The sequence below is a fragment of the Phacochoerus africanus genome, chromosome 6, assembly GCF_016906955.1.
Source record: "Phacochoerus africanus isolate WHEZ1 chromosome 6, ROS_Pafr_v1, whole genome shotgun sequence".
NCBI classification, from domain to species: Eukaryota; Metazoa; Chordata; class Mammalia; order Artiodactyla; family Suidae; genus Phacochoerus; species Phacochoerus africanus.
Window position 1 is genome coordinate 74,224,356 of NC_062549.1, and position 13,272 is coordinate 74,237,627.

A 13,272-nucleotide genomic window follows, 5' to 3' on the forward strand; every position below is an offset into this window, starting at 1 on the left:
AAATTTAGATCATTTTTTTTACCCACTCAGTCTTTATTATTGTTATTATCGTTATTAATTGGATATTGACTCTGTTACCTATAAATGATCAGTTGAGAAATAGAATTCCTCAAAATATTTTTAAGTAGACCATAAAATTTAAACTGAAATTCATTTGTCTATTTTATATCAACCTCTGTAGCACAGCTATCTGGGAAACATTTTAAAGCGTAAACACATACAGAGCACACCATCTACTGATTGCCAGTTCCTACTCATTGACACTAATGAGGCTGCTGACAGGTTAAATGTTGTGTATCATATACATTTCCAAGCTGTGGGATTTGCAAATATAAGACTCATTTTTTATTTCAGAAAATGAATGTTTGTTGCTGAGTATGCTTGAGAATTTTATTGTTATTGTCTCATAGTATGTTTTTTCAAGCATTAGGCAAATGCATCTCAGTGATAAAAATTATGAACCTATCTGAATGAAATGTGTGGCAAAACAGATTCTCAAAAAGCATCAGGCACCACGTGGACATTTAGGCACTGGTAAGAGGTCTGTGACTCCAGCTTAGAGCCTGACTTATGAATGACACACTTGTGTTTGTGACATTGTGAAAATAGCCCTTTGGCTTGTTCACAGTCAGTTTGCAGATGTTTTTCTTTGCACGTGAATAATGATGAAAAGCTAAATGATCGTTTCTGTTAAATTTATATAATATATATATATCCTTATATATGTATATATACATCCTTCTGTTAAATTTTGTGTGTGTTAGGTTTTTTCTTATCACTTATAATAAACCTGTCACCAAAGAATGTCTAAAAATTACAAATGGTATTTCAAGTTAAGAATAGCAATATGTTGAATGATGTCATCTGTCTATGCCAACTCCACTTCCAAGACGCTTAAAGATGGTTTCAAACAAACACTAAAATTGTATTATGCCAATATGTCAAGGAGAAGCAGTTTTGCCCACTTTTAGTATAAGAAAATTGAAGCTTGGAAAAGCTAAGGTGTTCCTCCCCACCACCACCCCCATCTGTTCTGAGACCTTCTATCCTCACCTGCCTCCGAGACACATTTTTACAAAGTGTCACATTTCCCTTTGCAGTTTCAGTTGCTCAGGTTTGGAGCAGACTTAGCTGGATTTCCCAGAAACACGAAGAGGGTTTCAGCTTAATCTTTATATCCGTATTTTCTTTCTTTCTCGTGTGTTTTTTCTGATCTGTGTTATTTCACAGTTTGGATATAAAAATTTCTAACCTAATGGTTTGAGATTAATTGGTGGCTATCTTGGAAAATACTCTCCATATATTCCTTGTTGTTTGTAGGTTATGATCATAGATCCTGTTGCAGGCAAAGTCAAACCAATGACTGGTATCAAATTATTCAAATAGAACAGCCTTGTCTGAAACTAGAAAGGGCTTTGACGGCCACGATCTGAGATGGGTAATGGAGGCTTCCCTGGATGTGCCTGGGCCTCCTGGTGTGTTAGGAAAAGGCCTGCCTTCAAGAAGTGCTAAGCCCACTGTGAGTAGTTATTTTCTGAACCCACAAACCAGAGAGGCCTTGAGGAGTAGGAGTTGGGAGCAAGGACTAGGATTGAAGGGGTGGAGCAGGGCCAGCAGCTCTGAATTTGCCCACAGGGAGGCCTCAACTTATCTGTTCTCTGACTATTGAGCTATTAATTTCCTATACTCTGACTTCAGTTAAACTTCTTGCTTGTCAAGATGATGGTAAGTTTTAGTAGGAAGCTTCTGCTTGGCTAGAAGTTAGGTTAGCACTCCCATACCCCCAAGGTAGTGAATGAAGTACACCCAAAATAAAAATAGTAACTGGAAGTTGACAGCTACCTGTCTCTGTGAGGAACTAAGCAAAGGCCTTGCATGCATTATCTCATTTAATCCTTAAAACAGTTCCTCCAGGATGAAAGTGGTAGAGGGACTGGCCAGACATCAAAAAGATAGTATATACCTGAGCTAAGATTCTGGCCCAGGAAAGCCTAATGCCCAAATCAGACTCAGTCCTTGTTCAGCGAGGCCTCACACTATTTTAGGACTTTAAGATCAAAATGTTGATGTGCTGGAGGTCCTGTCATGGCTCAGTGGCAATGAACCTAATGAGTATCCATGAGGATGCAGGTTCAGTCTATGGCCTTGCTCAGTGGGTTAAGGATCTCGCGTTGCCATGAGCTGTGGTATAGGTCACAGAAGCAGCTCAGATCCCACATTGCTTTGGCTGTGGTGTAGACCGGCAGCTGTAGCTCCCATTCGACTCCTAGGCTGGGAACCTCCATATGTCATGGGTGCAGCACTAAAAAAATTAAAAAAAAAAAAAGACAAAAAATACGTTGATATGCTAACCTCATTCCTTATTAGTATTAAGATAACTGCAATGTGTTAATGTGTGAGAATACCCTGAAAAATAGCAGGTTGAAACAAATAAAATTACAGATATTCGACCATCTTTTACCTCCAAAAGCAGCATTTTCATATTTCTCCTTGAATTGCATATTTCCTATTTGCTCAAGCGCACATAAAAGCTGTGCAGAGGTGAGGTGTTTATTTGCAGGTCCTGGTTTCTTTTATCCAGAGCCGTGATTCCTTTCTCCCCCTCTTTTCCAGCCTTTTCCATACTTTTGCCATTATAGCTGTCCCTGTTTCCTCTGTATTTTCATTGCTTTTCTTGTCTGAGTCCAGGAATCTTCCGTTCTTGGCGCTTTTTGTTTTCTCCACCAAAAGGTAAACAAAGTATAGGAGGTCTTTCCGTGGAAGCCGTTGCACCCATGCCAAGGTTCTTCCCAGGGATCACACTTCTGGGTAACTGAGGGAGGAGGAATCTTAGCTACATTAAAGTCAGGAAATGGTCTCCAATTGTTCAGCTCTTTTTCCTTGCCCCTATCTTCACCTCCACTTCAGCGTAAGCTTTCTTGGTAGTGAAGAAGATGGGAAGTGAGATGATCCACTTACAATTGCTTCCTGGTAAAAGATCCAAAGAATAGGAATTGCCTATCAGAGTATGATGATCTTTCCTGTTTCTGGCCCCCTTGATTGAAGGAGGAGCCAAATGAGAGCAGAAGCCATCTGCTTAGCTCCCCTCCTCTGCTCATCTGGCTTCTTCATGAAGAACATGAGTTTACATACCTGACACTCACTGATTCCTATGCAACAGGAAGAAATGAAAAGAATCGCCGTAAACACAGTGTATTTTGAAGTTTACATTAAAAAAGTATACATAGAAAAATAGGCCAACACCGAGTGCTCAATTCCATGCTGGCTTCCTGCTTATGATTAGCAAAAAGAATCTGACCATAAGCAAAAATCAATTTAGCACAGGTTTTTTTAAAAAAAGAAAATTTATTACATTAATTATACTTTAATACAATGTTTTTTAAAATGAGTCTACAAAAAAAGAAAATTTATTAAAGCTCAAAGGCATACATACTTTAAAATAATATATAAAAATGTAAAGCATTTTATTCAATGGTTAAAAGTAAAAAAAATCTACATAATTGTGCTATGAGTTTCCTCTCTGTCCAACTAGTTCTCTAAATACAAGCAAATCATTTAACCTCTTTGGGCCTCATTTTTCTCATCTACTGAGTGGGGACATAGTCTCTGAGGTCTTCTCTCAAGCAAGCATTCTGTAATTGCATTTAAACATAAGTATAGAACTCTAGAACATTATCCGAGGGGAAAAAATGCATAGGCTTATTCATCGTGGTGTGGTTCATAATAGAGAAAAATTAGAAATACCCTAAATGTCTGGTAATAAGAAACTGGTGGAGTAAATTATAGAACATGCATGCAGTGATATAATATGAGTCATTTAAACAATAATGTAGACGATGTTTATTGACATGAGAAATTATTCGCAATCCATTTTAAGTGATCAGATTAAATTGTCTGATGGTACAATAATAATAATGTAGCTAATGTTTATTGATAGCTCTCACAAGCTAATATATTACTCATTATTTACATTATCTCGTTTATCTTAATTAATCCTGATATACCCTTAATTAAGTGGACGGAATTATCATTCCTATTTTACAGATTTGGAAACTAGGGTTAGAAGATTTAAGTAACTATATCTACTAAGAGATGACATGAGATTTACACATAGCATTTCTAGCTCCAAAATTAGAGATTTTTGATCTGATTTTGTTACTGAAAACAAAACAAAAGCCCAAAACAGTATAGCAAATATGGACTAAAAAGAATCTTGAAAGATACACATGTTTTAGTAGTATGGGTTTTTTTCCCAAGATGGTTGAATTAGAGTGATTTCTTCATTTATATTTTCTTCTTTTTCTCTAGTTAATGTGAATTATTTATAAAATAAATCAAAAAATGTAGAACTGAATCTCAGAATATATGAACTCAATCTGAGAATTGACGACATCTGAAAAACTAAAAAGAAAGGCAGACTGCATTTGTATGTAAAATTTATTCTAAGCAATGAAATTAAATGTTTTAATTATCCCCTTTAAACACTGAATGTAGAATGATGACCTGTTACCAGAACATCCTTGGGCTCCTCTAGGGTTGCAGAAATAGCCTCTCCACTTCAATCTCGTCTCCCTAATCATCACCCTGCGGTTGTGGGTTGTGGGGGGAGTACATTATTTGTTTCCCAGAAGTATTTTTTTTTTTTAGTCAAAGGGGAGGTCCTTATGACAACTGCACACAACACCTGGTTTTAAAATGTTGCCTAAAAATTCAGCTTGGAGACTCATACAATACTGAAAGGAAATAAATCTCTTCCCCACTCCAGTATCCTTTATGAATTATGGCAGGAGAAACTCTTGTATGTAAACTCTTGTATGCTAAGGACTTTTCTGGAAGTCCTGGAGAGTGGTCCTAGCAGCAGCCATGACACTAAGAAAAAGACAGTTGGACGTCCCTGCCCCACCCAGCCCTGATCTGAGCGGGCTTGGCCCACTGCCCCAGCAACCCTATATCAGACATTCTCTGAAGCAGCCTCAAGTTAGCCCTGTTGTCTGATCTTGTTCAGGCTTTGAACTCTGGTTTTTAATAATCCAATAAAAACAAATCCCAGTAAAGGCTCACATTGGGCCTGGTACCCCAAAGTTTGTTTTGATCTGTGGGATCAGTCTTGCCCTTGAAGTTTTCTTAGAGATTGAAGACATAACCTCCCTGTTGAACCTCCTTCCTGCATTGTCTGGACTTGCTTGTTTGTCAGCTTCGTGGTCCTCCCTTCATAACTTACTGCATCAGAGCAGAAGTGTCTGATCCTTGGGCTCTCTTATCAGGGTAAATCTGCTATAACAACTCCCCCTGCCATCATCCCAGCTTCAAGTAATTCCTCTTTCATTTCCACTCAGATATCATTTAGTTTGACAATCCAACATGCTGTTTATTGGAGGCCTAAGTTTTTATATGTCTTTTAATTCACTTCCTTTATAACAAACTCTTAATAGTACTTTGTATCTCAAATCACACTTTGCAGGAAACCTCACACATAGTAGGTTCATAGCAAATGCTTCCATGGCAAATGAAGTGCTCATTGCCTTTTACTTAACACAGATTACAGAAACAAATGAGCACAAATAAAACAAATGTAGTATGTTCTACCCAAAATTGCCTTTTGATAACTGTTGCTTGAAAAATTAGTACATTGTGGGTTTTTAAATGAAGATGATTTATTGCTATTGTCTAACATGTGAAGAAAGACAAAAAAATTGTTTGCAGGATCATTGGCTTGAGCACATCAATGGCACTGTTGGACAATTCTTGCTGAGTGTTAAGATGATTTATGTAACAGACTGAAGCTTTCCAGAGTAATACATTATAGTCTCAAGCTATCAACCCTTGTTCATGCAGAGACAAAAGAATCTGAAAAATCCCTACCTCTGAAGGTATTCTAAAAATAAATTGGAGATAATGTTGATGCTATTTAAACTCTTTTTAAGAGGTCACTATTACATGCAATATTTTAACTTCTGAAAACATTCAGAGGAAGTTTATTATTTCTCTAATGAACTCAGTTTACTTTGCTTTTCATTCAGTTATTTGAATTACACAATAAGAATTTTCAATAATACAAGATGAAACATGTTTAAACATTAGCATTTTTCTATCCTGAACTTTAAGGAATTATGTTATAGATTAAAAATTAAGGCATTTCATAAACCTTTGATGGCAGTGCTATTTATTTATCTTTCAAATAAAGATCTGTATGAGAAATGTATTTTACAGTGTTATAACCATAGCCGTATTTTTAGTGTATGCATGATTGCATGAAGCCATCACATAATTTAAAGATATGTATAAGATGATGTCTTTTGAATTCTTCTGAGTTCTGGGACTTCTTATCACTGGAGATTGAATGCTCTGTATAATGCTTGCAATATGTGGACAGAGACCCACAAATATAAGGCCCCTCTGGTGGAGAAACTAGATTTTTAAAAGGCAGGAAAAGACAAAGTTTGTAAGGAATTCCCCATGATTTGTTCCTGGTCAACATATATTAACACTCTATCTAGACGGTATGAAAACATAAATTGTCTGTAATCAAAAGAAAAATCAATCTAATTAACATCCCACTTCTAGATGTAGTAATGTAGAATGAGGTTAAAAATGTAAGAACAGGCTGTAGGGAAAGGAGATGTGGTTGCAGAAGGAGAAGATAATGTCAGCAGGATACCCAGGTCATGGGGTACATAAAGCAGTGTGATGAAGAAGAATGTGAGCATGTCATTAGACAGAGGAATGAGTTCTGCCAGAAATCAGGTGAGAAGATACCTTTCCTTTTTCACTGAAGTGGAAGTGTTGGGGGAGGTTGGACATGGGGAAGGACAGTGGCTTTAGTCAAATGGCTAGAAAGGTTTCCAAAAATCAAATCAAAACAGATCGGAAGGATCTTCTATTACTTTCTTAGCCCTTGTCTTGATTCTTGTCTCAAAAACGACCCATCTGATTAGCAATTTGACACAACTCTCCCAGGGGAGACGGACTTCCTTTAGACAGAAGACCCTATGTTAGAAAGTATAGCTTTTTTGCAAACTTAGTTCTCAAATTCACTCACCTTTTACCTGGGTCAGTAGGATGGAACTATCAGGAACTGCTCAGCCTGACGCCGGCCTGCAGCAGAGTTCTCTGAAGAAGCAGAGTTGCATAGGAAGGCATTATCATCTGAGCTCTTCCGCGTTCTTTACCCGTTCACTATTTCCTACTATCTTTCTCTTCTTGAATTTCAAAAGTACAATTTAATCCCATTAAAATAAAGGCAAGGAGTTCCCATCGTGGTTCAGTGGTTAACAAATCCGACTAGGAACAATGAGATTGCGGTTCGATCTCTGGCCTTGCTCAGTGGGTTAAGGATCCAGCGTTGCCGTGAGCTGTGGTGTAGGTTGCAGACACGGCTCAGATCCCAAGTTGCTGTGGCTCTGGTGTAGGCCGGCAGCTACAGCTCCGATTCGATCCCCAGCCTGGGAACCTCCATATGCCGAAAGTACGGCCCTAGAAATGGCAAAAAGACAGAACTAATAATAACAATAATAATAAAATAAAGGCAAAAGCCATTTATAAGGAGCAATTAAATGAATCTGTTATGTATGAATGGGGTTATACTTTCAAAATGTGTTCTTATCAATGGCACATATACTGAAATTTCTGTATAATGATGTCTAGACCCTCTCCTATTCAGTCTGTAGTTGTTTGTTTTCTCAGACATGACCCCATCCATCCATGGCATATAAAAACCCATTTGACAATAACCATGGCTATGCTAAAGCTGCCATTTATCAAGAACTTCCTATGTGGCAGACGTTTTATTAGGCTTTTTACCTATCTTATATGTTTTTGTTTTCAGGCTTATAAGAACCCCACAAAGCAGACTTTGAAACTTACTCCTCACCAGGAGTAAGAAGCCTGCCCCAGAACCCATGCTAGTAAATGCTTCCAAGAGCCTGGAGCAGCCCTGTCTGCTGGGATCCAGACCCTCTAGTATTTCCAGCATGCTCTGTGGCTTGTTTTATTAGTTACCAAGGAAGTATCATGAGGACTCTCAACCAGACCAGAATCTATCTCCTCATCAGAGAAAGAAGTAGCACTTTATGAACTAAATATGCAAATGCAAGTAGTACAGTTTCAAGAAAATAACTTGAGGGAGTTCCCATGGTGGTACAATGGGAACAAATCAGATTAGTATCCAGGAGGATGCGGGTTTGATCCCTGGCCTTACTCAGCAGGTTGGGGATTTGGTGTTGCCCTGAGCTGTGGTATAGGTCACAGATGCAGCTCAGATCCCACGTTGCTATGGCTGTGGTGTAGGCCGGCGGCTGTAGTTCTAATTCGACCCCTAGCCTGGGAATTTACATATGCCATAGGACAGCCCTAAAAAGCAAAAAGAAAAAAAAAAAGAAAGAAAGAAGGAAAGAAAAAAGAAAATAACTTTAAATAGTCACCGTAACTGTTATTTAAAGCCATAAAAATAGGCTCTTGAGGATGATAATATCTTGAAATTGCTTTTTTAGTGCTTCCAACTGTCCCCTGTGGCCGTTGAGAAGTTCATGTATATTCCAGAGTTAGCCATGCCTCCCGATAGCACTGCCCACTCTTCCCGCGTTCCGTGAGTCTTGGCTTCTGCTCCCTGGACACCCAGAGACACACAGAGATGCACAGAGCCCCTCACTCTAAGATAGAGCTATCCTGTGACGTATCCCAGCACCAGCAATACCATGTGATTAAGATCAGGGAGGATCTGGTTAAGTAACGATAATGTAATTTCGAGTTCTTTGCATCATTTAGATCACGCAGACTGGCTATGGTTTAGAGCAAATCGTCATGTTTCATTGTTTCTAATTTACCTTTCATTAACATGGTGAAGATCCAAGATAAACATATTGGCTTGAATTTCATGCCATCGACCCAAAGTAGTTTCTCTTCATTTATGTAGATGGTCACTGTTGACTTTATCATACCTTGGGGAGGAGGCAACTGCATGGCTCAGACTGCTGAAAAGATTCTGAGCTCTAGATTTGGGTCAGGGTGGGGAGGTGGTAAAAACACTCTGCAAGTTGAGGAAGATGGTAGCACCTTGAACGTCTGTTATCTTCTCTTCTCCAGCACTGGAACCTGGAACCCAGGCCCACGGGTCCTCAGGGGCCATTAACTGACTTTGGTGGTCTCAACTCAGGTTGAAAAATTATAGCCTGGTGTCTCATAGGGATATGCATGGTCTTCAGAAGGATCAAATGATCTTTGGTCTCAAGAGAGGTGGAGAATGGAAGTTTTTTATACCTGGCCTCACTGAGGCTTGAAGGAAGAAAATAAGCCCAAATTAGAAAAAGACCCTAAATTGGTGGAAAGTAGAAGCAATTTTCTGAGTTGCTCAGGAATGACCGTCACTGAAGCTTCTCTGACTACTCAGCCCCTGATTTCTTCACTAGTATCCCCTTTCTGTGTTCAGAGCACCCTCTCATGACCTCTAGTTAGGCCCTAATGGGGCATCATACCTGCCATCCCCAAGGGATCCTGCTGCAGATCCAAGGCTTCCGCCAGGTCCTCAGCTGCAGTCAGGATTAGGTTTCAACAACTTCTGAGAGCCAAGGGGCCCCAAACTCGCCCTTATGACTTCTCCAGGACTTCTGAGTTCTTGTAACATGGCTAGTGGAAGACACTGCAGTGGGGGCAGATCAGTAGCCAGAGAGGGACATCAAACTACCCTACCCCAGCTATTCCCAAGCTCCTTAAGCCTTTACGTCTTGAACAGCATACTTTGGCTCCCAGCCACGCTGGGTAATCAGCGTTCCTCACTATGCCAGTGCAGTGGGAATGCAGGGTATTTATTCAAGGCCATGGAGTAACAATGGTATAGTCACAGACTTAATGCCTTTGAAGAGTCATCCTCCTATCCATTCATTTGTGTATATGTACATTCAGTGATTCATTTGTTAATTCATTCAGTAAACGTGTAATCAGGCAGCTTCATGGAAAATTAGGAAAAATATTGAATTCTATCCAATTGTTACATCAACCCCCAAACTGTCTCTATAATTTACTATGGTTAAGGTTAAGTCAAATTTACTCCTCTTAGGTTTTAAGTAATCAAAATAAAGATGTCATGCTGTAAAAATTAATGTTGAAGAATTATTTCCATATTTAAAAAGTAATTAGTAATTAGTCTGGTGTTTAAGTTTTTGTAAGTTCTGTGACATTTTGACATTTATACAGTTACCATGATACTTTTACATGGCATCACTTATGCTGTAATAGGCTCCTGGAAAATAACCATCTCATGACTTTTAATGTAAAGAACAGAAACTACTAAGTAACCTTCTATTGTTAAAATTCTTGATCCACATAACTACCCATTAACGGTTAAGTTGTGCAATCTGTGGTTTTGGTATATAAGTGCATGGATTAAATAACGCTAATATGTAATTACATGAAAATAAACCATGTAGCTTAAATTGCAGTACAGTTGTTATCACTGGACATGAATTGATACCAATTAAACCTTCCTTTCCAACACCACAAATTAAGATTTAACTACTGGGAGAAATTCTAGAATGTAAAGTTTCGGTATACCTTAGGTAGAATATCCCTGAGTACTTTTAGAGGTTTAATGGCATTCATAAAATTAAAAACATCTTTTTCCTTTATGGCTGGCATTAAATGTACCTTACTCAGGAAAGTTTCAAACAGACATCAATTAACTTCTTAAAAGATTTGTATCAACAAGTTCAGCCCTTGAAATGTTGACAGAATGACAAATTATGAATACTTGTGTTCTTTTAGAGTAAATATTTGATTTTAATGGGATGGGATGGAATTTGGGATAAGGAAAAATCTGATACTAATGCTAATACTAATTCTTAAATTATGAAAGAAATTTTGTTGATGAAAAACAGTTGAAGATTGGCACCTTTGTATCATTCAACCTAATAAAATAATAGCAGTTAGACTACTCATGGAAGTATCAGCAATAAAAATGTCTTCCTCCTTCATATATCCATCCCTCACATGTACTGAGTTGATTGCTTACCTGCTGAGTGAAAGTTATTTAACCTCAGCCTCTCAATTTTCTCTTTAGGAAAACAGGGTAATAATAGCTCCACAAAGGATTATTGTTGGGATGAAATGAAGACAGCATAGTCAAAGGACTCCATATAGCACTTTGTATGAAATCAGCATCAATAAACATGCTGCTTCTCTCTCCCAACTCCCCATTTTGCATTTTTTATGCTTCTTCTTATATGAATACTTGTACCAGGGCCTGATGGTTTAGATCTACAGATTCAAGGTCTAAAATGTACCGGGCAAGTGAGAATTTAATCAAACTTGCAGTTGTGACACAGAGCACTAATGTATTTTTTAAACAAGAGATAAATACTATAAATAGGAAAATTTGGTAACTGATGACAACTTTTGGTGCAGTGATTTTTTTTCTTTTAGCAGAACCTCAGATGTTTAAGGAAAATTATCTGCAGATATTTAAGGAAAATTATCAAATCTCTTCTTCATGCATCCCCAGTCTGTAACCCACATGTGCCTCTACGTGACCAGGTCTCAATGCCAGATGTTCCAAGTAGCTCTTCATTTAATCATGTCTTCTGACAAAACCTAAACAAATATATCAAAACTTGTACAACACTTAGCAAGTGCAACTTGAAGATTTTCTGTTAGACAAATAGACGCCATCTGGAAAAAATAACCCCAGGCACTTGGAAGCAGAAGCATGAAGCTTATTGGCTGAACACCCCATGAGTGCCTTACACTACTTTCTTTGGCTCCTACCCTCTGGCTGCTCATTTCAAATTTTGCACACTCCAGCAGGCGCGCTACTGTCAGACAAGCGAGTCCTTGTTACTCACACGCTCACACACTAGGAAGACTCACTTACTTTGAAAGATAGGCTTGCAAGAATTATCTGGACCGAATTTGTTTCCTTCATATTATTGACACCTATGCTCTGAAAACTACAAAATATGACTGTGTTTTGACGTGAAATGGTAATAGTATTTTATTATTTGGTTCATCCTTCTATCTCCATTGTTTATCACATTCCATTTTTTAGCAGGCATGTCCTCATAGAATCTTTCTTTCCTTCTTGGCTCCCTCCCTTGATGCCTTATCTAAAAGCTGCTTTCTAAAAGAAAAAGCCCCACATATGTTATTTATTTTACCAATTGGCTTTTATTCCTAAATTAGTATAATAAAGATACTAGTGTTGTTTTATCTTTCAAAATTGGCCAAACTGATTTTAATTGTTTGTAATATTATTTATCACCTTTTAGAGGAAAATCAAATAAATGCAAATAGTCAGAAATCAAGAAGGGCATCTTCATTTTTATTTTGATGGCATAATCTTTGTTATAAAAAGAGCTTATAATGGCATTATCTTGGTATATCAAACTTTCTATACTACCACACTTAGGTAACAATGCTTAAGTTACTGTTTTACTAAGTATTTTTCTTTTGTCAGCTTTTAGCATGTAACTCTTTAAAACTCAAAAACAGTTGCCACAGAACTTCTGGAATTCGTCTTATTACATCTCATGATCTGAGTAGTAGGAAGCCCTATGAAACATGTTTGATCAAACATTAATTTTATAAATTGGCTTTCCTTCCCCACAATTCCCATGAAAAATGTTTTCAGCTAGATTAAAACTCCGGAAAATTTTAATGGGACCTCTGAAATCTGTTTGAGTTCAGCTTCTTGGAAAAATAAAACTGTCTAATGGAAGCACTCTTTACATGAGAAGTGGCTGTGCCTTGGGGCAATTTTCTTCCATGCATAATAGAGAAATTGCAGCAGGATAATCTGAGTGTTTGAAATGTCTTTGCCAAATCCATAATGCTGCTTGTAATAATATCTGAAGGGGTCACGTGTGTTTATTCACGATGATGAAAAGAAGGGGATGATAATTTGCAACAATATCACCGTTGTCTTTTCAGTCCTATCCTGGCCCAAGCCTGGAAAGCGAAGACTTTAACATTCCACCTATCACTCCTCCTTCCCTCCCCGACCACTCGCTGGTGCACCTGAATGAGGTCGAACCTGGTTACCACTCTCTGTGTCACCCAATGAACCATAACGGCCTGCTACCGTTTCATCCACAAAACATGGACCTACCTGAAATCACCGTCTCCAATATGCTGGGACAGGACGGAGCACTGCTTCCCAACCCCATTTCTGTGGTAAGAGTTTGCTTACGGATTTGTGGTGGGGCACGGGGACACAGCACGGGCAAGGTCTCAACTCATACCAAAAGCTTTCAATTGTCATAACACGGCTTTCCGAAACCAGAATAA

General features: G+C 38.3%; 1 protein-coding gene across 4 annotated transcripts in view; it reads left to right on the plus strand.

The window, feature by feature from the left end:
* Window positions 1–13,272, plus strand: part of TOX (thymocyte selection associated high mobility group box) — a 302,432-nt gene that overhangs the window by 157,080 nt on the left and 132,080 nt on the right. For 3 of the 4 annotated variants that reach the window (XM_047783873.1, XM_047783874.1, XM_047783875.1), the window contains one exon: window positions 12,916–13,158. The exons of the other annotated variant lie outside the window; for it this stretch is intronic. In XM_047783873.1, coding sequence (XP_047639829.1) covers window positions 12,916–13,158 — 243 coding nt within the window. The remainder of the gene's footprint in view (window positions 1–12,915; window positions 13,159–13,272) is intronic. 4 annotated transcript variants of the gene reach the window in all.